General features: G+C 35.8%; 1 protein-coding gene across 1 annotated transcript; it reads right to left on the bottom strand.

Moving 5' to 3' along the window:
* Positions 1 to 26,090, bottom strand: LOC120635570 (cylicin-2-like). The gene is made up of 9 exons (XM_039906582.1): positions 26,057 to 26,090; positions 19,804 to 20,106; positions 19,391 to 19,632; positions 9,815 to 9,868; positions 9,505 to 9,559; positions 8,273 to 9,249; positions 4,180 to 4,210; positions 1,734 to 1,886; positions 1 to 133 (listed from the first exon to the last, which is right to left on the bottom strand). The coding sequence occupies exons 1-9, from the start codon at positions 26,088 to 26,090 to the stop codon at positions 21 to 23; spliced, it is 1,962 nt and encodes a 653-aa protein (XP_039762516.1). The 3' UTR covers positions 1 to 20.

Here is a 26,090-nt window from a genome sequence, read left to right on the forward strand (position 1 = left end):
GTTCCTTTTTTTTGTTGATGTCAGCAATGCGTTACTTCATTTCTCTTTTGTGTACTGGGTTTATTATCTGGAAACAGAACAGGTCCTCTGCTGCTTGGGCCAGTTTTCGGACTATCTGTTTTCAGCTTGTCACCTGAAATTATCAGATTAATAATTAACGTTAATAATAATTTCCGTAAAAAATTTAAAAGAGCTGTTTTTATGTATACAGCGTATTACAGAATTACGAAATAATATTGAAGGATGCATAAAGTCGGGATGGATAAGGTCGTAAGTATATGTCATACACTCCACGCTTCTTGACTTGGTGTATAAGTGGTGGCTAATATCATAATCAATTAGGATTATTTATTTCCAATATTTTCAAACGGATCAATTGTAAATAGCAGAGTGAATAAAAATTCAACAGTTTAAAAAAAAAACTAAATTTACTTTTATATTTTTAATATTTTTTTTTTAAACTGTTGAATTTTTATTCACTCTGCTATTTGAGGTATGCGTTTAATGATGCAAGGTTATATCGACATCTGCTGATATAAACTTTAATTATCTACTCTCAATTATTCTATTTAACAAATGAAAATATTTATAAAACGTGAAAGTGATATTAATGAATTTTAAATAGAATATGAAATGACACGCACACACTTCTTTTTCTCAAAAAGAACATATAAACCAAAGTCGATAATTTTTGAAACCAAAAAAAAATAATAGTAGGATGAAACCTATTAAAAAAGGATGAGAATATAACAAAAATGAAAGGAAAAATAATTTACGGGCGATATCTTTTTTGCATAAGATAAAAATAAAAAACCTAAAACTTTTGAATTTGAATTTTTCACATAAATTTTTAAGTTATGTGAAAAAGTGTAATTACAAAAGTTGTCTCTTGTCCTTGTCTCTCCATAGGACTTTTAGTTTTGCCGGAAATTGAAATACACCGTTTCTTACCCTTAAAACTCAACCCCTTCCAATTCCCGACCTCTGATCGCCCGTAAATTATTTTTCCTTTAAATTTTGTTATATTTTCGTCCTTTTTTAACGGGTTTCATCCTACTAAAATATTTTTTAACTTTTTACCATTTTCAAAATTATCGACCTCGGTCTAATACTGTTCACTTAAAATAGATAATAGGTTTACAATTAATTCTTAAAATCTACACAGAACGAATGCACGCATTATATATAACAGTATTTCTATGGTGAAGTTACAAATCAGGAATTCTAGAAATAGTCAATTCAAATTCAAATTCAAAATTCATTTATTTCAAGTAAGCCTAATATAAGCACTTTCGAAACGTCAAGTCTGTCTGTTTGTAGTGGCTCTACCACCGGTTTGTAAGGCAGATTCTACCGAGAAGAGCAGACAAGAAATTCAGCAGTTGCTCAGTAGCGACTAACTTATCAATATTTTTAAGATTTAATCCTTTAGCTGTCTTTTAAAAATATGAATGTTTACATTATATTATGTAGTTTGGTAATTTATTGTATAAAATTAATTTAACTTAACTTAACTTTAACAATTATTCATTGTAAAGTCAACATCTCCTGAGGATGCTCCGGTTTCGGAGCGAAACGTGCGTGGAGGGTACATTGCCGAGGATCTGTTTGGTGTGGAGTATACGGAATGAAGTAATTATAAATTACACCATACCGATTCTGCTGCTGTTCGCGGAGTATAGCAAATTAAGCTTAATTTTCATAATATAAACTTAATTCACAACCATATTCACCTTTAGAATAGTCAATGGGCATATACGCTTCCGGTTGGAAACTGGTGGAGTAATTCGGTTGGTCACTGGGTGTGTCAGGTTGGTTATTCCGCGGGAAAAGCACCGGGCCAGTATCGTTTTTTGAAATGCTTGGGGTTGTTTCCACCTCACCACCTGGAATTAATCGGATAGTTGTAATTGACGGACGGATGGCACACCTAATGGTCAGTGAAAAACCATCGTATACAGAGCAAGATATCGAAACTCATGCAAGGAACACCTTCTAATTACACCGGCAGCTACGCCCTTCAGACCGGCGCAGAATTCAAAATTCAAAATTCAATTATTTCAAGTAGGCCCAGTTTACAAGCAGTTTTGAAACGTCAAGTCAATCTGTTTGTAGTGACTCTGCTGTTAAGCGGCAGAAATAACGTATGTCGCATAAACGACGGGCATTACGTGTTTATGTGTGTTTGTCTGTCTGTAGCATCTTAATTCCCGAAGGGGTTAACTGATTTTGACTTTCCTTTTTTTTTGTTTGAAAGGTGAATAAGTCGGGAGTGTTCTTAGATATTTGATGAAAATCGGTCCAAGATGGCCGCCGTCACAATAGGGGACTACATATACGTATCACTATTATATATCCTTGCCGGTAGTACTAAAATCGGAATATATTAAATATTTCGGAAATAATAAAATCCCAAAAAATAATCATAAAAATATAAAATCCTCAGCGAGCAATCGAAAGAGGTATGTTAGGAGTGTATCTACGTGGTCAAAAGAAATGAGGAGATCCGTAGAAGAACTAGAGATACCGACATAGCTCAGCGAGTCGTGTAGCTGAAGTGGCAATGGGCGGGGCACATAGCTCAGAGAACCGATGGCCGTTGGGGTCTTTATGTGCTGGACTTATGTACAACAGTATTTCTATGGTGAAGTTACAAATTAGGAATTCTAGATGTAGTGAATTCAAATTCAAATTCAAAATTCATTTATTAAAAGCGCATTTGAAACGTCAAGTCTGTCTGTTTGTAGCGAATTTACCACCGGTTCGGAAGGCAGATTCAACCGAGAAGAAGCCGGCGAGAAACTCAGCTTTTGAAGCTAAGAAACTCGTAACCTCTAGTACATATATCGGAAAACCGTTGGACGTTGTGTTCCAAGGTGTTGGAATTGCGATCAGCACCGTTAAACGCAGTGTTGGTCGACCCCCAACCAGGTGGACAGACGATAGCAAACGTGTCGCGGGGAGCCGCTGGATACTAGTGGCCCAGAATCGTGGAGTTTAGAACGCTTTACAAAATATCTATGTCCAGCAGTGTACGTTAATCGGGTGATTTGATGAACTCCTCAGCATCAGATAATCAAATATGACAAATAGTTCCCGCTGAGAGAATAAGATGAGAGATTAATTTAAGATTAAAATTATTGAATGGCTTATGCTTCGTCAATTTTATTGAGTAGACGAATATCTAAAATTAAAGGCTTGATTAAGTAACGCTTTGCATAGTGACAGAAATAAGTTAACCATATTATTTAGTAGACACAGAGTGCATACACTTGCCACCAAAATAGCAGTTCTTGGCCGGTCCGGGATGTCGAGAAAGGTCGCCTGAAAATCAGCGCTGTAGCAGTGATCATAAAACCACTGCTACAGCATAACGCTGAGGCGATACTCTGTTTGGGAGGAACAACACCACAGATATGTCACTGCCACCAGGGAACTATATTTGTTTGTTTGTTTTGTTTTGTTTAGCATATTTATTTTGTAACCGAATTTTAAGATCCTTTCTTTTATTTTTTAAAAGTTTGAGTTGTTAATTGAATTTAACTGTGCCTCGCTGCGGTGGTTTGGAGGACGTTTTATTAGATTTTATTTAGTTTTAAATAGTTTATTTTAGGTTATATTTATAAAACAATTATTTTAAAGAATAAACATGAAATTTAATTTTTAATGATAAGTTTTTTTGTGTAACTCGTACTTTATATGTTAATTGCTATGTGTTGCTTTTATCCCAAATAAAAGATTTTATTTATTATTTATTTATTTAAATTATTTATCTTAAATTAAAGGCTTAAGTATTTCTAGGTTTATATTTGGTTTACTTTACATTATTTAATTTTAAGTTGACATTATAATTTAACTTCACAATTTTTGATACCTTAATTTTCTGACATTTTGTATAAAATGGAAAAATAATTTTATAAAGTGGTGTTATTATAATTTGCATGCCATAGAATGGCAGATTGTAGCACGTAACTTGTTATGTTTTATTATAAGATCAAATTTGTTAACCTGCAATCACGCAAATAAACGAAAGAAAGAAAGAATTTGGGGATTGAACTAGGGCCCTCCCACTTAAAGCAGCGTTCAACACTTCGCCAGGGGGGTCGTCAATGAAATACTAGGTCCAAGCTAGATACAGGAACCATGTACTTAAAGCTACAAATTATGATAACAACTTACAGTAAGGCTGACAATGAACTGCAAATATTGCCTGTAAAAAAAGTGAATCCTCTGAAGTTAATAACGCAAAATTATACGTTGATATTTTTGGTTGACCTTAATCTAATATTTATTTATTTAATAACAAACAAGAAAACAATCTTAACTCTAACTTAAAAGCTAAACAATAATTGAACCAGTTTTATAATAATTTTTTTTTTAGTCTCTGGTTCAAATCCAATTTTTTTTTTCGACATAAAATGCGTTACTGTAGTAGGGCGGTAATGAGTCCGTAATGATGATGATGATCATAGATATTATAGAATTATAACTTACCAAAAATATTATAAAAATTCCGCACTTCATTTTGAAACAAAAATGCAGGCAGTTTCATCCAAAGAATTCAACTCACAGGTGTATTGTATTCAATAAACTGGGTATAATATTCATACATACTAATATTATAAATGCAGTGTTTGTTTGTTTGTTCTTACTTCACGTCGTAACTAAGCGACCATTTTTGGCATAGAGTTAGTTGAAAGCTTAGACTGCGTCATCGCTTACCACACAAGTGAAATAATATTTTATAAATATGTATATTATAAGTATTTATGTATATTATTCATAAAATATTCATCAGTCATCTCAGAACCCATAACACAAGCTACGCTTACTTTGGGGCTAGGTGGCGATGTGTGCGTTGTCGTAGTATAAAAAAAAAAATCCACTCAATCACTGCACAGCTACTAACGTGATATTTATGTTCAGCAATCGCGGTTGATTTGCTATAAGAGTTGCGTCGTCTATCTCCGAAACTCTATATCAGATCTATATTAAATTTTAATGACAATTATTGCTTGAATAACACCTAGAAATATAGGTTTAGGTTTAAAGACATTTATACCCATAAAAAGACCTAAGTCACTTACAAAGGAAACTTAATTTTCTATAATAAATTAATACACTCCGCCATTAGACTAAACTTATTTCAATTCTACTATTAATTTACTCATTCAATGTATTCGTCTTTAAATTTATTCGTATTACTTAATGTATAAGAACCTAATTTAGTTTTGAATACATTGAATGAGTTTACATTTTTTATAAGTACAGGTATTTTATTATAAAATTTGGCACCTTCAAAGGTAAGGGATTTTTTACCATAATTTGTTCTTGTTCATATAAACAGATTCATATGATATTTTTTCCCTTATTAACAAACCAAAGAGAAATAATTTGGTTTGATATGATAAAACAAGTGTGGTAAACGATATCTAGGTGTAATGATCGATGCACACGCGTTTCATACGACGCTTATCATCATACATACTGTTTTAAATACGTTCTCAGAATATGTCTTACCATTTGCGCTTGGTAATAATAGGAATCACAATTTTAATAAGGCCATCTAAATATATGCCAAAACAAAACGCTTCTATAAAAAATGACTAATTGGACACTTTCTCTTTCCCTCTCATTAAAATTCCTATCTTTATTTTCTTCCTACCCAAAAAATTTGGGGTTCGCAAATTTATAAACAAAGAGAGGTCGACCTTCGACTACCATCGCGCGCGCACATACTATTCGTGAGAATAAAAAACGGCCGTCTAAGTTACAAAAACTATATAAATTAATATCGTTTCGCATAAAGCCTTATTGAGTATTGTGGTTGTTAATTTATTGTGTGTATTTAAGTGAAGATAACCGTAACAATAGGAAGATCTTCCTCCGAGCGGGTGATCGTGCTCGGGGACCGAGGTCCGAACATTCATGTTGTCTCAGGATTTTTGTGGCGCCATCTAGTTCTGTAATGTGGAGACCGTAAGTGACACGCTGAATTCGCGAAGGGGATTTGATACCGTGAGTTGATTCCTCTTAATCCAGATTTGTCCTTCACGTGTTTTCCTAATCTTTAAACATCTTTCTTTTTCTCCTAACAATACAGCCTAGTTCTTTAAAATATTGCAGCGCTCAAAACGCTTTGTTCCCACCAGTGCTGTTTTTCCAATGTATGATAATTGAGTAGGCCGCTACTAGACTACTAGAAAACGTTTACTATCTTTAGCCGCAAACTCTTTGCTGGTATAAAAATAAGAATCTGTATTTATACGGTTCAATTAAAAGTAGACCATCTTCGTACATATAATTTGCAGTGACGTACAATGTTAACTTAATCGTGATATCTGAAATAGAACAGAGTGTGATAATGTAAAATACGTAACACACGTGTTTAATAAATTGGATTAAGAAAAATAAGCTAAAACAAATTAAAATGAAAAAATTTGTTTAAAACAATTTTTTTATAATTATTTTAATATTGAACTGACCACGCAGATGTCCTATTAATATTAAAAATTTATTAAATAACCAAATTTATTTCCGAAGCAAACTGTGACACAAGCCACGGGTAAAAAGTAGTGTATTACCAATCGTCAGACTTTAAGCAAACACTTATGAGAAAACAATGGAAAAAAATAAACTTTTATTGCGTTTCGTAAAATTATTGAATTAATAATGGGTACTTACTATTGAATAGCGCAACTGTTCTAACAAAATACAGTATGTGACCTCGAAATATCAAACAGCAAATAATACAGCACTAAAAGTTTCCGATGGCGACCATTCAAATGTATTATATTCTTTTTATAGTTTATAATAATTGTCGGACAAAATGGTCTATATACAGTGGCCCACAACTTACAAGATACAGAACCCTCATTCAGCCATTATTGTAAGAAAGAAAGAAAGAAAATACATTTATTCATGTTAAGTGTTACAAACAGTACATCTTGTAATAATATACATATTAACAATGTCTGTGTGTAACACCGGACATAAAGTAAATATACTACGACAATACACACATCGCCATCTAGTCCCAAAGTAAGCGTAGCTTGTGTTATGGGTACTAAGATAACTGATGAATAATGTTTATCAATAATATACATATATACTTATAATATATAGATAAACACCCAGCCACTGAAAAACATTCATGTTCATCACACAAATTTTTTCCAGTTGTGGGAATCGAACCCACGGCCTTGGACTCAGAAAGCAGGGTCGCTGCCCACTGCGCCAATCGACCGACAAAGGTTACTGTAAAAGCGTCTAAAATAAAATTGATTAATTTTGAAATTGTACTTAAATAAACCTTTGACAAAGAAAAACAGTTAAAATATTTATAAACAAAAATAAACTTTGTACAAAAGTATTTATTAAAAGTTCAAACAGCGACCAGCCAAAGTGGTGTGAAAATATTCTAGAATAAAATTTACGGGCTCGAATATAATAATATAATAATTTAATATTATTGAGTTTTTCTAGTATTTAGTAAGAACTGACGTTCTTGAGGGAAAGAAATATGAAATAATAAAGATATTTTTAGAATCTAAATAAGCGAACACAAATAAATATAATATAATAACATAAATACAATTTTATTCATTTTGTAATAAGCAAAAAACTAAATTGAAAAATCTTAAATTAAACACTTTTTAAAAAAAAAAATCTGTTCGTGTGCGTTTCTCCATACTTGGTAGGCCGGAACCGTCGTTTCTTTTTGAAGTTATACTTCTTTTGGCGCGATAGGGAAAAAATTATGAGATTACATTTTTACGATGCGCACAATAAACTGACACCCATTTTAGTTTTTCAAAAAAAGATTCGACAGTGTACACGGTCAATTGTCAAAAACTGCGGGCTCACTCCGGTGATGTAATTGATTTAAATTGTACAAAAATCTCAAATTATAATGTTGAGTGAAACTTGGTTGTCCTTTTATTAGATAACTAGATAATGCGTTGTAATAAAACTTTCTAAAATGTAAAATGTATTAAATACCTTTTTTGTATTGTTAGTGTAGTTTTTTCTACAAACGTAGAATAAGGCGAAGGACAATATCTTTGAAAAGATTGAAAGAAGTATAACTTCTAACGCGTATACATAAGTACACACACATTTCTTTTTATTTTTAAATTAATCAGAGACCAAATAGTGCTCCAGCCGACTTAAAGGCTGTTGAAGCAGTACCGCGTGCAGTACTTCGAGCTAACGCGAAAGCGTTTGCAAAACTGTTTTTCACATTATTTTTTACATCAGTAACTAATCTTACACTTGGTACTATCAATTTTGATCCAGGTATAGTCAATTTATCGTCACGAGGTCTGTTGTTTTTGACTCTCCTGTTTTCAACGCCTCTTCTCGGTTTTTTAACATGGGTTTTTTTATCAGATAGTTTAAGTTTTGGTTTATTATCCAATGATTTTCGTTTTAGGTTACCTCTTCTCGGTTTAAGTTTTGTTTCTACGCGGTGAGGTTTTTTTATATATTTGGTTGGTTTAGTTTTTGTAGTAACTGGTTTCAATTTACCTGTATTGTGGTTACCGAGTCTTTTTCTATCACGTGGCTTATAAATTTTTGCGCTGGTATCGAATTTGTTGGAATCCGGCTTCTTTTTATCTGGTTTGTTTTCATCATTCTTATTGCCTTTTATTTTCTTGTCACCAATTTTTTTTCTAATTGGACTTATTTTATCTAGTTTCTGTGCGCATGGTTTAGTATTTATACCGTCTGATTTCTTGTCATCTTTGTTAATTTCGCTCTCTGTCTTATCATCCGCGATTTTATCTTCCTTTTTCTTGTCATAGAGTGGTTTATCCTCTGGCTTCTTTGTATCTGGTTTCTTTGCACCTTGTATGATTTTTTTGTGATCTGGTTTCTTGACACCTTTCTTCACGTCTCCTGCTTCCTTATTATCTTCATTCTTATCATAATTTTTCTTGTCACCGAGTTTTTTGTCCTCTGGCTTATGTGGTTTCTCAACACTGGGGTTTGTTTTTGTTGCGTCTGGTTTTTGGCGATCTTCCTTAACGCCACTCGATTTCTTTATATAATCTTTCTTCTTGTCAACAAGTTTTTTGTCTTCTGCCATTTTTTTGTCGGGTTTTTCGATACCCGGGTTAGATTTCTTGCCACCTGGTTTTGCGTCAACTTTCTTCACGACTCCTGCTTTCTCTTGGTTTGGATTTTTATCATCCTTTTTCTTGTCATCCAGTTTCTTTCTATCAAGTTTATCTACATCTGGTTTCTCTGCACCGGGTTTAATTTGTTTCTCATCTGGTTTCTTGTCATTTTTCTTCACGTGTCCTGTTTTCTTCTGATCTGCACTTATATCACCTTTTGTCTTGTCATCGAGTTTCTTCCCACCAGGTTGAATTTTTTTGTCAACTGGTTTCTTGTCATTTTTCTTTACGTCTCCTGCTGTCTTCTGGTCTGCATTTTTATCAACCTTTTTCTTGTCATCGAGTTTCTTTCCATCAGGTTTCTCTGCATCTGGTTTAATTTTTTTGTCATCCTTATTCTTGTCACCAAGTTTCTTTCCATCAGGTTTCTCTGCACCTGGTTTAATTTTTTTATCACCATTTTTCTTATCATCGAGTTTCTTTCCATCAGGTTTCTCTGCACCGGGTTTAATTTTCTTGGCATCTGGTTTCTTGTCATCGAGTTTCTTCCCACCAGGTTGAATTTTTTTGTCAACTGGTTTCTTGTCATTTTTCTTTACGTCTCCTGCTGTCTTCTGGTCTGCATTTTTATCAACCTTTTTCTTGTCATCGAGTTTCTTTCCATCAGGTTTCTCTGCATCTGGTTTAATTTTTTTGTCATCCTTATTCTTGTCACCAAGTTTCTTTCCATCAGGTTTCTCTGCACCTGGTTTAATTTTTTTATCACCATTTTTCTTATCATCGAGTTTCTTTCCATCAGGTTTCTCTGCACCGGGTTTAATTTTCTTGGCATCTGGTTTCTTGTCATCCAGTTTCTTCCCACCAGGTTGTTTTTTTTTGTCAACTGGTATCTCGTCATCTTTTTTTACGTCTCCTGCTGTCTTCTGGTCTGCATTTTTATCACCCTTTTTCTTGTCCTCGAGTTTCTTTCCATCAGGTTTCTCTTCATCAAGTTTCTCTGCACCGGGTCTAATTTTTTTGGCATCTGATTTTTTGTCATCGAGCTTCTTTCCATCAGGTTTCTCTGCACCTGGTTTAATTTTTTTATGACCATTTTTCTTGTCATCTAGTTTCTTTTCATAAGGTTTCTCTGCACCGGGTTGGATTTTTGTGTCATCTAGTTTCTTGTCATCTTTCTTTACGTCTCCTGTTTTCTCTTGGTCTGCATTTTTATCATCCTTTTTCTTATCATCAAGTTTCTTTCCATCAGTTTTCTCTGCACTGGGTTTAATTTTGTTGTCATCTGGTTTCTTGTCATCTTTCTTTATGTCTCCTGCTTTCTCATGGTCTGCATTTTTATCAACCTTTTTCTTGTCATCGAGTTTCTTTACATCAGGGTTCTCCGCACCGGGTTTAATTTTTTTGTCATCTGGTTTTCTGTCATCGAGTTTCTTCCCACCAGGTTGTTTTTTTTTGTCATCTGGTTTCTTGTCATCTTTTTTTACGTCTCCTGCTGTCTTCTGGTCTGCATTTATATCTTCCTCCTTCTTGTCATCAAGTTTTTTTCCATCATTTTTCTCTGCACCGGGTTTAATTTCTTTGTCATCTGGTTTCTTGTCATCTTTCTTTATGTCTCCTGCTTTCTCATGGTCTGCATTTTTATCATCCTTTTTCTTGTCATCGAGTTTCTTTACATCAGGGTTCTCCGCACCAGGTTTAATTTTTTTGGCATCTGGTTTTTTGTCATCGAGTTTCTTTCCATCAGGTTTCTCTGCACCGGGTTCAATTTTTTTGTCATCTGGTTCCTTGTCATCTTTCTTTATGTCTCCTGCTGTCTTCTGGTCCGCATTCTTATCATCCTTTTTCTTGTCATCGAGTTTCTTTACATCAGGGTTCTCCGCAACGGGTTTTATTTTTTTGGCATCTGGTTTCTTGTGATCGAGTTTCTTCCCATCCGGTTTCTCTGCACCAGGTTTAATTTTTTTGGCATCCTTTTTCTTGTCATCGAGTTTCTTCCCATCAGGTTTCTCTGCACCGGGTTTAATTTTTTTGTCAACTGATTTCTTGTCATCTTTCTTTACGTCTCCTGCTTTCTCTTGGTCTGCATTTTTACCATCCTTTTTCTTGTCATCGAGTTTTGTTACATCGGGGTTCCCCGCACCTGGTTTAATTTTTTTGTCATCATTTTTCTCGTCATCGAGTTTCTTTTCATCAGGTTTCTGGGCATCGGGTTTAATTTTTTTGCCATCTTGTTTCTTGTCATCTTTCTTTACGTCTCCTGCTGTCTTCTGGTCTGCATTTATATCATCCTTTTTCTTGTCATCAAGTTTCTTTCCATCAGCTTTCTCTGCACCGGGTTTAATTTTTTTGTCATCTGGTTTCTTGTCATCTTTCTTTATGTCTCCTGCTTTTTCATGGTCTGCATTTTTATCATCCTTTTTCTTGTCATCGAGTTTCTTTCCATCAGGTTTCTCTGCACCTGGTTTAATTGCATTGTCATCTTTTTTCTCGACATCGAGTTTCTTTCCATCAGGTTTCTCCGCACCGGGTTTAATTTTTTTGCCATCTGGTTTCTTGTCATCTTTCTTTACGTCTCCTGTTTTCTTTTGGTCTGCATTTTTTTCATCCTTTTTCTTGTCATCAAGTTTCTTTCCATCAGTTTTCTCTGCACCGGGTTTAATTTTTTTGTCATCTGGTTTCTTGTCATCTTTCTTTATGTCTCCCGCTTTCTCATGGTCTGCATTTTTATCATCCTTTTTCTTGTCATCGAGTTTCTTCCCATCAGGTTTCTCTGCACCAGGTTTAATTTTTTTTTCATCCTTTTTCTTGTCATCGAGTTTCTTCCCATCAGGTTTCTCTGCACCGGGTTTAATTTTTTTGTCATCTGGTTCCTTGTCATCTTTCTTTACGTCTCCTGTTTTCTTTTGGTCTGCATTTTTTTCATCCTTTTTCTTGTCATCAAGTTTCTTTCCATCAGTTTTCTCTGCACCGGGTTTATTTTTTTTGTCATCTGGTTTCTTGTCATCTTTCTTAACGTCTCCTGTTTTCTTTTGGTCTGCAATTTTTTTATCCTTTTTCTTGTCATCAAGTTTCTTTCCAGCAGTTTTCTCTGCACCTGGTTTAATTTTTTTGTCATCTGGTTTCTTGTCATCTTTCTTTATGTCTCCTGCTTTCTCATGGTCCGCATTCTTATCATCCTTTTTCTTGTCATTGAGTTTCTTTACATCAGGGTTCTCCGCAACGGGTTTTATTTTTTTGGCATCTGGTTTCTTGTCATCGAGTTTCTTCCCATCAGGTTTCTCTGCACCAGGTTTAATTTTTTTGTCATCCTTTTTCTTGTCATCTTTCTTTATGTCTCCTGCTTTCTCATGGTCTGCATTTTTATCATCCTTTTTCTTGTCATCGAGTTTCTTTCCATCAGGGTTCTCCGCACCAGGTTTAATTTTTTTGTCATCTGGTTTCTTGTCATCTTTCTTTATGTCTCCTGCTTTTTCATGGTCTGCATTTTTATCATCCTTTTTCTTGTCATCGAGTTTCTTCCCATCAGGTTTCTCTGCACCAGGTTTAATTTTTTTTTCATCCTTTTTCTTGTCATCGAGTTTCTTCCCATCAGGTTTCTCTGCACCGGGTTTAATTTTTTTGTCATCTGGTTCCTTGTCATCTTTCTTTACGTCTCCTGTTTTCTTTTGGTCTGCATTTTTTTCATCCTTTTTCTTGTCATCAAGTTTCTTTCCATCAGTTTTCTCTGCACCGGGTTTATTTTTTTTGTGATCTGGTTTCTTGTCATCTTTCTTAACGTCTCCTGTTGTCTTTTGGTCTGCAATTTTTTTATCCTTTTTCTTGTCATCAAGTTTCTTTCCAGCAGTTTTCTCTGCACCTGGTTTAATTTTTTTGTCATCTGGTTTCTTGTCATCTTTCTTTATGTCTCCTGCTTTCTCATGGTCCGCATTCTTATCATCCTTTTTCTTGTCATTGAGTTTCTTTACATCAGGGTTCTCCGCAACGGGTTTTATTTTTTTGGCATCTGGTTTCTTGTCATCGAGTTTCTTCCCATCAGGTTTCTCTGCACCAGGTTTAATTTTTTTGTCATCCTTTTTCTTGTCATCTTTCTTTATGTCTCCTGCTTTCTCATGGTCTGCATTTTTATCATCCTTTTTCCTGTCATCGAGTTTCTTTCCATCAGGGTTCTCCGCACCAGGTTTAATTTTTTTGTCATCTGGTTCCTTGTCATCTTTCTTTATGTCTCCTGCGGTCTTCTGGTCCGCATTCTTATCATCCTTTTTCTTGTCATTGAGTTTCTTTACATCAGGGTTCTCCGCAACGGGTTTTATTTTTTTGGCATCTGGTTTCTTGTCATCGAGTTTCTTCCCATCAGGTTTCTCTGCACCAGGTTTAATTTTTTTGTCATCCTTTTTCTTGTCATCTAGTTTCTTCCCATCAGGTTTCTCTGCACCGGGTTTAATTTTTTTGTCATCTGGTTCCTTGTCATCTTTCTTTACGTCTCCTGTTTTCTTTTGGTCTGCATTTTTTTCATCCTTTTTCTTTTCATCAAGTTTCTTTCCATCAGTTTTCTCTGCAACGGGTTTAATTTTTTTGTCATCTGGTTTCTTGTCATCTTTCTTAACGTCTCCTGTTTTCTTTTGGTCTGCATTTTTTTCATCCTTTTTCTTGTCATCAAGTTTCTTTCCATCAGTTTTCTCTTCACCTGGTTTAATTTTTTTGTCATCTGGTTTCTTGTCATCTTTCTTTATGTCTCCTGCTTTCTCATGGTCTGCATTTTTATCATCCTTTTTCTTGTCATCGAGTTTTTTTACATCAGGGTTCTCCGCACCAGGTTGAATTTTTTTGGCATCTGGTTTTTTGTCATCGAGTTTCTTTCCATCAGGTTTCTCTGCACCTGGTTTAATTTTTTTGTCATCATTTTTCTCGTCATCGAGTTTCTTTTCATCAGGTTTCTCTGCACCGGGTTTAATTTTTTTGTCATCTGGTTCCTTGTCATCTTTCTTTATGTCTCCTGCTGTCTTCTGGTCCGCATTCTTATCATCCTTTTTCTTTTCATCGAGATTCTTTCCATCAGGGTTCTCCGCACTAGGTTTAATTTTTTTGGCATCTGGTTTTTTGTCATCGAGTTTCTTTCCATCAGATTTCTCTGCACCGGGTTTAATTTTTTTGTCATTTGGTTCCTTGTCATCTTTCTTTATGTCTCCTGCTGTCTTCTGGTCCGCATTCTTATCATCCTTTTTCTTGTCATCGAGTTTCTTTACATCAGGGTTCTCCGCAACGGGTTTTATTTTTTTGGCATCTGGTTTCTTGTCATCGAGTTTCTTCCCATCCGGTTTCTCTGCACCAGGTTTAATTTTTTTGGCATCCTTTTTCTTGTCATCGAGTTTCTTTCCATCAGGTTTCTCTGCACCGGGTTTAATTTTTTTGTCATCTGGTTTCTTGTCATCTTTCTTTACGTCTCCTGTTTTCGTTTGGTCTGCATTTTTTTCATCCTTTTTCTTGTCATCAAGTTTCTTTCCATCAGTTTTCTCTGCACTGGGTTTAATATTTTTGTCACCTGGTTTCTTGTCATCTTTCTTTATGTCTCCTGTTTTCTTTTGGTCTGCATTTTTGACATCCTTTTTCTCGACATCGGGTTTCTTTCCATCAGTTTTCTCTGCACCGGGTTTAATTTTTTTGTCATCTGGTTCCTTGTCATCTTTCTTTATGTCTCCTGCTGTCTTCTGGTCCGCATTCTTATCATTATTTTTCTTGTCATCGAGTTTCTTTACATCAGGGTTCTCCGCAACGGGTTTTATTTTTTTGCCATCTGGTTCCTTGTCATCTTTCTTTACGTCTCCGGCTTTCTCTTGGTCTGCATTTTTATCATCCTTTTTCTTGTCATCGAGTTTCTTTACATCAGGGTTCGCCGCACCAGATTTAATTTTTTTGTCATCTGGTTTCTTGTCATCGAGTTTCTTTCCATCAGGTTTCTCTGCACCTGGTTTAATTTTTATGTCATCCTTTTTCTTGTCATCCAGTTTCTTTACATCAGGGTTCTCCGCACCAGGTATAATTTTTTTGCCATCTGGTTTCTTGTCATTTTTCTTTACGTCTCCGGCTTTCACTTGGTCTGCATTTTTATCATCCTTTTTCTTGTCATCGAGTTTCTTTAAATCAGGGTTCTCCGCACCGGGTTTAATTTTTTTGTCATCTGGTTTCTTGTCATCGAGTTTCATTCCATCGGGTTTCTCTGCACCTGCTTTCATTTTGATGTTATCTGGTTTCTTGTCATCGAGTTTCTTTCCATCAGTTTTCTCTGCACCTGGTTTAATTTTTATGTCATCCTTTTTCTTGTCATCCAGTTTCCTTACATCAGGGTTCTCCACACCGGGTATAATTTTTTTGCCATCTGGTTTCTTGTCATCTTTCTTTACGTCTCCGGCTTTCACTTGATCATCCTTTTTCTTGTCATCGAGTTTCTTTAAATCAGGGTTCTCCGCACCGGGTTTAATTTTTTTGTCATCTGGTTTCTTGTCATCGAGTTTCTTCCCATCAGGTTTCTCTGCACCTGGTTTAATTTTTTTGTCATCATTTTTCTCGTCATCGAGTTTCTTTGCATCAGGTTTCTGGGCACGGGGTTTAATTTTTTTGCCATCTGGTTCCTTGTCATCTTTCTTTACGTCTCCGGCTTTCTCTTGGTCTGCATTTTTATCATCCTTTTTCTTGTCATCGAGTTTCTTTACATCAGGGTTCTCCGCACCAGGTTGATATTTTTTGGTATCTGGTTTTTTGTCATCGAGTTTCTTTCCATCAGGTTTCTTTGCACCGGTTTTAATTTTTTTGTCATCTGGTTCCTTGTCATCTTTCTTTATGTCTCCTGCTGTCTTCTGGTCCGCATTCTTATCATTATTTTTCTTGTCATCGAGTTTCTTTACATCAGGGTTCTCCGCAACGGGTTTTATTTTTTTGGCATCTGGTTTCTTGTCATCGAGTTTCTTCCCATCAGGTTTCTCTGCACCTGGTTTAATTTTTTTGTCATCATTTTTCTCGTCATCGAGTTTCTTTTCATCAGGTTTCTGGGCACCGGGTTTAATTTTTTTGCCATCTGGTTCCTTGTCATCTTTCTTTACGTCTCCGGCTTTCTCTTGGTCTGCATTTTTATCATCCTTTTTCTTGTCATCGAGTTTCTTTACATCAGGGTTCGCCGCACCGGATTTAATTTTTTTGTCATCTGGTTTCTTGTCATCGAGTTTCTTTCCATCAGGTTTCTCTGCACCTGGTTTAATTTTTATGTCATCCTTTTTCTTGTCATCCAGTTTCTTTACATCAGGGTTCTCCGCACCAGGTATAATTTTTTTGCCATCTGGTTTCTTGTCATTTTTCTTTACGTCTCCGGCTTTCACTTGGTCTGCATTTTTATCATCCTTTTTCTTGTCATCGAGTTTCTTTAAATCAGGGTTCTCCGCACCGGGTTTAATTTTTTTGTCATCTGGTTTCTTGTCATCGAGTTTCATTCCATCGGGTTTCTCTGCACCTGCTTTCATTTTGATGTTATCTGGTTTCTTGTCATCGAGTTTCTTTCCATCAGTTTTCTCTGCACCTGGTTTAATTTTTATGTCATCCTTTTTCTTGTCATCCAGTTTCCTTACATCAGGGTTCTCCACACCGGGTATAATTTTTTTGCCATCTGGTTTCTTGTCATCTTTCTTTACGTCTCCGGCTTTCACTTGATCATCCTTTTTCTTGTCATCGAGTTTCTTTAAATCAGGGTTCTCCGCACCGGGTTTAATTTTTTTGTCATCTGGTTTCTTGTCATCGAGTTTCTTCCCATCAGGTTTCTCTGCACCTGGTTTAATTTTTTTGTCATCATTTTTCTCGTCATCGAGTTTCTTTGCATCAGGTTTCTGGGCACGGGGTTTAATTTTTTTGCCATCTGGTTCCTTGTCATCTTTCTTTACGTCTCCGGCTTTCTCTTGGTCTGCATTTTTATCATCCTTTTTCTTGTCATCGAGTTTCTTTACATCAGGGTTCTCCGCACCAGGTTGATATTTTTTGGTATCTGGTTTTTTGTCATCGAGTTTCTTTCCATCAGGTTTCTTTGCACCGGTTTTAATTTTTTTGTCATCTGGTTCCTTGTCATCTTTCTTTATGTCTCCTGCTGTCTTCTGGTCCGCATTCTTATCATTATTTTTCTTGTCATCGAGTTTCTTTACATCAGGGTTCTCCGCAACGGGTTTTATTTTTTTGGCATCTGGTTTCTTGTCATCGAGTTTCTTCCCATCAGGTTTCTCTGCACCTGGTTTAATTTTTTTGTCATCATTTTTCTCGTCATCGAGTTTCTTTTCATCAGGTTTCTGGGCACCGGGTTTAATTTTTTTGCCATCTGGTTCCTTGTCATCTTTCTTTACGTCTCCGGCTTTCTCTTGGTCTGCATTTTTATCATCCTTTTTCTTGTCATCGAGTTTCTTTACATCAGGGTTCGCCGCACCGGATTTAATTTTTTTGTCATCTGGTTTCTTGTCATCGAGTTTCTTTCCATCAGGTTTCTCTGCACCTGGTTTAATTTTTATGTCATCCTTTTTCTTGTCATCCAGTTTCTTTACATCAGGGTTCTCCGCACCAGGTATAATTTTTTTGCCATCGGGTTTCTTGTCATTTTTCTTTACGTCTCCGGCTTTCACTTGGTCTGCATTTTTATCATCCTTTTTCTTGTCATCGAGTTTCTTTAAATCAGGGTTCTCCGCACCGGGTTTAATTTTTTTGTCATCTGGTTTCTTGTCATCGAGTTTCATTCCATCGGGTTTCTCTGCACCTGCTTTCATTTTGATGTTATCTGGTTTCTTGTCATCGAGTTTCTTTCCATCAGTTTTCTCTGCACCTGGTTTAATTTTTATGTCATCCTTTTTCTTGTCATCCAGTTTCCTTACATCAGGGTTCTCCACACCGGGTATAATTTTTTTGCCATCTGGTTTCTTGTCATCTTTCTTTACGTCTCCGGCTTTCACTTGGTCTGCATTTTTATCATCCTTTTTTCTGTCATCGAGTTTCTTTAAATCAGGGTTCTCCGCACCGGGTTTAATTTTTTTGTCATCTGGTTTCTTGTCATCGAGTTTCATTCCATCAGGTTTCTCTGCACCTGCTTTCATTTTTATGTTATCTGGTTTCTTGTCATCGAGTTTCTTTCCATCAGGTTTCTCTGCAACAGGTTTAATTTTTTTGTCATGCTTTTTCTTGTCATCGAGTTTCTTTACATCAGGGTTCTCCGCACCGGTTTTAATATTTTTGTCATCTGGTTTCTTGTCGTCTTTCTTTACGTTCCCAGCTTTCTCTTGGTCTGTATTTTTATTACCCGTTTTCTTGTCATCGAGTTTCTTTCCATCAGGTTTGTCTTCATCTGACTTCGCTGCACCGGTTTTAATATTTTTGTCATCTGATTTCTTGTCATCTTTCTTTACGTCTCTTGCTTTCTCTTGGTCTGAATTTTTATCATCCTTTCTCTTGTCATCGAGTTTCTTTACATCAGGGTTCCCCGCACCGGGTTTAATTTTTTTGGCATCTTGTATCTTGTCATCGAGTTTCTTTCCATCAGGTTTCTCTGCACCTGGTTTAATTTTTTTGTCATCCTTTTTTTTGTCATCGAGTTTCTTTTCATCAGGTTTCTCTGCACTGTGTTTAATTTGTTTGTTATCTGGTTTCTTGTCATCTTTGTTTACGTCTGCTGCTGTTTTCTGGTCCGCATTCTTATCATCCTTTTTCTTGTCATCGAGTTTCTTTACATCAGGGTTCTCCGCAACGGGTTTTATTTTTTTGGCATCTGGTTTCTTGTCATCGAGTTTCTTCCCATCCGGTTTCTCTGCACCAGGTTTAATTTTTTTGGCATCCTTTTTCATGTCATCCAGTTTCTTTACATCAGGGTTCTCCGCACCGGGTATAATTTTTTTGCCATCTGGTTTCTTGTCATCTTTCTTTTCGTCTCCGGCTTTCTCTTGGTCTGCAGTTTTATCATCCTTTTTCTTGTCATCGAGTTTCTTTCCATTAGGTTTCTCTGCACCTGGTTTAATTTTTTTGTCATCCTTTTCCTTGTCATCGAGTTTCTTCCCATCAGGTTTCTCTGCACCGGGTTTTATTTTTTTGTCATCTGGTTTCTTGTCATCTTTCTTTACGTCTCCTGCTGCCTTCTGGTCTGCATTTTTATCACCTTTTTTCTTGTCATCGAGTTTCTTTCCATCAGGTTTCTCTTCATCTAGTTTCGCTGCACCGGGTTTAATTTTTTTGTCATCTGGTTTCTTGTCATTTTTCTTTACGTCCCCTGCTTTCTCCTGGTCTGCATTTCTATCACCCTTTTTCCTGTCATCGAGTTTCTTTCCATCAGGTTTCTCTTCATCCGGTTTCGCTGCACCGGGTTGAATTTTTTTGGCATCTGGTTTCTTATCATCGACTTTCTTTCCATCAGGTTTATCTTCATTTAGTTTCGCTGCACTGGGTTTAATTTTTTTGTCATCTGGTTTCTTTTCATCTTTCGTTACGTCTCCTGCTTTCTTCTGGTCTGCATTTTTATCACCCTTTTTCTTGTCATCGAGTTTCTTCCCACCAGGTTGAATTTTTTTGTCAACTGGTTTCTTGTCATCTTTTTTTACATCTCCTGCTTTCTCGTGGTCTGCATTTTTATCATCCTTTTTCTTGTCATCTAGTTTCTTTTCATCAGGTTTCGCTGCACCAGGTTTAATTTTTTTTACATCTGGTTTCTTCTCCTCCAGTTTTTTCCCAACAGGTTTCTCTGCACCGGGTTTAATTTTTTTGTCATCTAGTTTCTTGTTAACTGTCTGCACGTGTCCTGATTTCTCCTGGTCTGCGTTTTTTTCACCATTTTGCTCGTCGTCGAGTTTCTTTCTATCAGGTTTTTCTTCATGAGGCTTTTCTGCCCCTGGTTTACTTGTTTTGGCCTCTGATTTCAAGTCTTCATTTTTGTCGTCACCAACCTTTTTTTTATTTTTATTGCCTTTTTGATGTTCCTCTGCACCTTGTTTATTATTTGTAGTTTTTATATCTTTTTCTGTTATTTTTTCTGGTATTTTTTTATTTTGAATCACATTCTCGAGTACATCTTTATCAAGCAGCTTATCTGTGGAATGGAAAAAGTTTATCAATATTACTACCATACAAAACATACATACATACATACAATTTATTCTATAAAGTTGCTACTATAAAATTATTTAGTTCGTTCGTTCGTCGTTCGTAGCTTTTAACGCTTTAACGTCTTAACCATTAAACCGATCATTATGAAATTCTGCCAGCACTGTTCTGATGTATAGAATTTGATCTTTCATGCAGATAGAACTGTTCCCGAGGGATAGAAATATAGCAAAATCAGATAGTTAAAAAATTGTGAATAATAAATAAATATACTACGACATCGCCATCGATACAAACATCGCCATCGAGCCCCAAAGTAAGCGTAGCTTGTGTAATGGGTATTAAGATAATTGTTGAATATTTTAATGAATAATATACATAAATACTTATAATATAAAGATTAACAATAGCCGAATGGCGCAGTGGGTAGCGACCCTGCTTTCTGAGTCCCAGGCCGTAGGTTCGATTCCCAAAGCTGGAAAATTTTTGTGTGACGAATATATGATTGTTTTTGAGTTTCTGGGTGTTTATCTGTATAGCAGTTACATTAAATCAAATCAAATCAAATACACTTTATTGTACACCATATACAAAGCAATAAAAAAAATATTTGCAAAATCCAAAAGTGCACGACTCATAATGCTCATTTAATTATCAAATATTGAAACATAAGTCGTTCAAAATTGGTTGCCGAAAAAACAGCTGTACTAGGAAGGTACTGCACAGGCGCCCCTGGTGGAATAAAATGTACATAATATCTATAGATATAGATATATCACCATCCATGTTAATTTTACATGGATATATATAGATATACAGTCTTGCAGTTTTCGTTTTTTATTAATTGCAATTAAACTACACTGAATTAATTAATCATTCGCATTCAGTGACCTACAATCGTCGATTAGAATTTAAAAAAAAAAATTTAACTCAAATAATGGATTTTTTCACAAGTTAGAGTGTTTTCGGGTTTCACACATGACGGACAGGAAATTTTTTTGACCTATTTTGGTGTTTTTTTCCAATTCTATTGCAGTAAATCAATTTTTTAAAAGTATGAAATTAATCTCCATTAAATTATCTAGACAATAGTATGCAAAATATCTTGATTCCGTGAACTAACAAGGCTATAATAATAAAAATAAAAATAGCCGCCGAAATTAGGCGAAAAAATTTTCGCCTAATTTCGGCAAATCGTAAAGCACTCTCTGATGCTTCGCATCATGAGTCGTGCAAAACACGATTGAAGGAAAGAAAGTTAAGGTACAAAAGCCTTATTGCTTTACAGCAACCTTCCAAAGGTCATGTCCTTCGGAAGGTTGCTGTAAAGCAACAGTTGCTGTTGAGAAGAAGGGTTGGTGTCGTAACGCTAAAGCACTTAACGAAACGTCCGAGTGAGAGAGAGTCAGTGACCACGGCCGAAGCCTCCGACCAGACCAGCGTAAATACAGAAATTATGAATTCCCAAATTGCCTCAGCCGGGGACCAAACCCGGGCACTCACTGGTGATGATAATAATAATAATATCTTTATTTTATCTAAATAAACGTATACATTTCATGAGTGTGAAGCCCTGTCTCCTGCGGTAGTTAAAACTGTGTTACAGGAGACAGTGTCTTCCCTATATCTATGGTCTTATTAACAAACGTTTGACAATATTACAGGGAAAATTATATAAAGGAAAAAAAAAAGAAATAAATAAATGAAGAGAATTATATAAATTTTTGAGGCGGGTGCTTAGGTAGGTACATTTTATTTGTTTGTGGGTGTGCGCGTGTTTGTATGCGTGTGTGTGTGCGTGTTTATATGCGTGTGTGTGCGTGTGTGTTTATGTTTAATTTGTAATTTGTTTTAGTTAAATTAGATATTCTTATGGAATATTTTCTCTGTACCCTCATAATCGTGATCTTTTAGCCAAGCTTTAATGTATGCTAATAAACGTTAACTTATTATAAACTTACTCAAGGTTGGCATAGCATGCACCGCTATCAAGCCCTGGAAAAGAATAAAAAACACATTTTTAATATTTTTTGACGAAAAGGTGAGCGGTGTGAACCCGGGACCTAATACCGTAGGAGGTCCCGAGCACGTTTTCCGGCAGGGCCGATTTAGGGAATTTATAATTTCTGAATTTTCTCTAGTCCGTTCTGGTGGGAGTCTTTGGCCGTGGCTAGTTACCACCCTACCGACAAAGACGTGCCGCTAAGCGATTTAGTGTTCCGGTGCGATGTCGCGTAGAAACCGATTAGGGAAATGACTACTGCCTAACAGCCCAATAGTGGGCAGCACCCTGCTTTATAAGTCCATTGCTGGGGTTGATTCACACAACTGCATAATGTTTGATAGATGTTTTTCAGTGCCTGAGTACTTATTTGTATATTATAAGTATTTATGTATATCTTAGTACCCATAACACAGGCTACGCTCACTTTGGGGCAAGATGGCGATGTGTGTATTGTCGTAGTATACGTATTTATTTATTTCGTTGTGATTCCGTTTAAAGCCACTTACATTCAATTGCTTTAAATTAAAAACGTACATAACTCCGAAAAGTTAGAGGTGTGCCGGGGATCGAACTCGGTCCCCCTTTCATTACAGTGTACATTATTCTACTAGTCAGACCCTTTCATGTGACACCCATTTTGAGTGAGTTAACAAAATACTATGTAATCCTCCATTTTGTGCCGGCGGGCATCTTAGACCGATTTTCATCATACTAACAACACTCCCGACTAATTAAGCTTTTAAACAAAAAAAACCAAATCAAAATCGGTTCATATGTTCGCAAAATACGACGCCACAGACAAACACAAAACACACAGACACGTAAAACTTCTAACACTCCGTCGTTTTTTTAGTATATTAGAAAGGAATATTACTCACAATTAAGGCTAGTGCCAGCAGCGTCCTCATGTTTTGAAATAACAGAACAAATTAAAGCAATGGAATTCGGTACTGCGTCATTTTTATAGAAATTCTTAAAGCGTTTCGAAAATTTATCCAAACAACGTCGAAATGTGGCTAACTGAGTCACTCAACATTGTATTGTCTCTAGAGATATTATTTTAAATTAATTTTCCTCGGACGCAAGTACTTACGTGTTGGTATTGTTGGTAACGGTTCTTAAACCGACGCAAAACGACGTAGCGTTATAAGTTTAGTTTTTTTTTGTTTTAGAGGTGAATAAGTCGGGAGGGTTTTTAGCTATGTTTGTTTAAAACCAGTCTAAGATGGCGGCCGTAACAAAATGGCGGATTAAATATTTTTTTCATTACTGCCTCGATATGAGTATCAAATGAAAGGGTTTGACTTTTAGAATAATGTACACTATAATTAAAACCGTGGGTATTTTAAACTGTCTGTCCTAGTTCTTTCCGAAATTCTAATCGCACTTTAACTGATGACGGTATTCAAATTCAAATTCAAATTCATTTATTTGCTTAAAACATGACAAAATATTATACATGTTTAGTCGCAGTCTACAACATGCAAATCTTAATTTACTGTACATCACGACTCAATTGCAAAATCAAAAAATCAAACTCGAATTCAAAATTCATTTATTTCAAGTAGGCCTAATAACTAAGCACTTTTGAAACGTCAAGTCTGTCTGTTTGTAGCGACTCTACCGGTTCAGAAGCCGGCAAAAAACTCAGCAAATTGCTCTTTTCCAACATCATTTTAAAGTTTAACAGTCTTTAGAATTTTTCTGTTCTGTGAGAGATGAGAGCGGAGTGGCCTGCTTCCAAGCAGCCTTGTCGTTGAGGAATTCATCAATCGTGTAGTAACCACGATTTGTTAAATGTGTTTTAATATATTGCTTAAACTTAGGTAAAGGTAGATCTAATATTGCCTTCGGTATCATGTTATAAAAGCATATACCCATCCCCGCAAAGGGTTGTTGTTTCTGTACTTTTCTCAGACGATATAGAGATATCACTAATTTATGTCCGTTTCTAGTTAGTCGACTGTTTATATCGACTTTTTGTTTATAATTACTTATGTTTTGTTTAATAAAGATTATATTATTATAAAGGCTATTTTTTAAATTTGGTACGAAAGGATTCTCGTGATCCAAGTTTATATATCGATCTCTAAATACACAGCTCTCTAAATATATAAAAAATAATAAAAATTGCAAATAATATATTTGCAATTTTTATATAATATATAAAATAATAAAAAGAATGTCATATGTACACTATGATAGGACATTTATGATGGTATAAAGAGGTGTCAAAAACGAAACAAAATGTGTACTAGGACTAGTTGAATAATGTATATTTTATTGAAAGTCTGTAACTTTTAAAGTTTTAAATTAACAGATTTGGTAACGTTTTTATTGAATGCTTCTCAAAGTTTATGTATTCAATTTTTACACTGGCGTGGATGCCGCTGTAGTTACAGGTAGATGAGGCTTAAGACCTACGCCACAGGTTACGTAACGTACCGCCCTGTGTCCATTACAGGGCGGTACGTTACGTGTTCCTTGCTTGAACTGCGAAGTGTTTCTCTGTTTATAAGCAACTAGCGTACCCAGCTCGCTTCGACGGGCTAGATTTTGCTTTATTTTATTTAAACAACTAGCTGTTACCCGCGACTTCGTCTGCGTTTGATTTTGTTTTTTGATGTGGCATTAAATTTAGTTGTAGATCTAAAAAAAAATTAAGTAGTCCGTATCGCTAAGTCTTATATGAGGGATTTGCTGCTGTCCGCTGAGGAGTTCTGTCCTCTATCTCCAACCACAGTTTGGGCAAAATTAAACACATATTATAGCCTCTATAGTACAAAAATAATTATTTAATTCGGTTATAATTTTTCGGAGTTATGGTGTAAAATCGTCAAATACTCATCCCCTCTCCCAAAGGAACCGAGCTTAATGTCGGGATAAAAAGTATCCTATATTACTTCTAACAATTCCAAGAATATGTGTACAAAGTTTCATGAGGATCGGTTAAGTAGTTTTTTCGTGAAAGCGTAACAAACAAACTTACATTGACATTTATAATATTAGTAGGGATAGGGATAGGGATAAACTTACCTTATTAAATTTTTAATTTAAGTCTCATAATATATTAAATCATCTATTTCTCTCCGTATTCATTCTCTTCTATTCTCTTCTCGAGCGGGTGAAGATCATTATCTACACCCATGTACACCCAACAATAGAACATCATCATAGTAAATAAAAGCTGTACTTGACAGTTTGACAGTTCAAAAATAGGAGTGCTCCGATCGTCACCAAACTTTACAAGGTCAATCCGGAGATTCCCTGAAAGTTTCATTGAAATCGGTCCAACCGTTTCGGAGCCTATACGTTTATATATATATATAAGAAGAAATATATATATATATATGAAGAAATATATATATATATATATTTCTTCTTCTTGTCTTTTGGTTGGTCTGAAACCGTCCGTTGTACGTATGGCCACTGACGCGACTTCCGCCGGATGAATCCAGCCAGCCAAGCTCACTCCAGAAGCTTAGCAGGCCGCCCAGGTCGCTGACTGCTTCATGGAGTGATGCTGAGGAGCCAAAATGTTCTGTGCGTTGTTCTGCTACTCCATTGCATTGGAGCATTACGTGTATCGGTGTTTCATCCGTCACGCCGTCACGCGTCTTTGCAGAGAGGACAGTCAGTTATATCTAAAATGGAAAGTGTTTGTTTAATTCAAAAGATTCAAATTCATAAATAATGTTTGATTCATATAGACCTTATTACAGGCACTTATGAACCGTTCATACATTTTTTTTTACGACAATACACACATCGCCATCTAGCCCCAAAGTAAGCGTAGGGGGATGACGTCGCTCGCGTCCGTAGGAATTACCACCTTGTCCTTCAACAGCGCCCGCCCTACACAT

The sequence above is a fragment of the Pararge aegeria genome, chromosome 27 (assembly GCF_905163445.1).
Source record: "Pararge aegeria chromosome 27, ilParAegt1.1, whole genome shotgun sequence".
Taxonomy (NCBI): Eukaryota; Metazoa; Arthropoda; class Insecta; order Lepidoptera; family Nymphalidae; genus Pararge; species Pararge aegeria.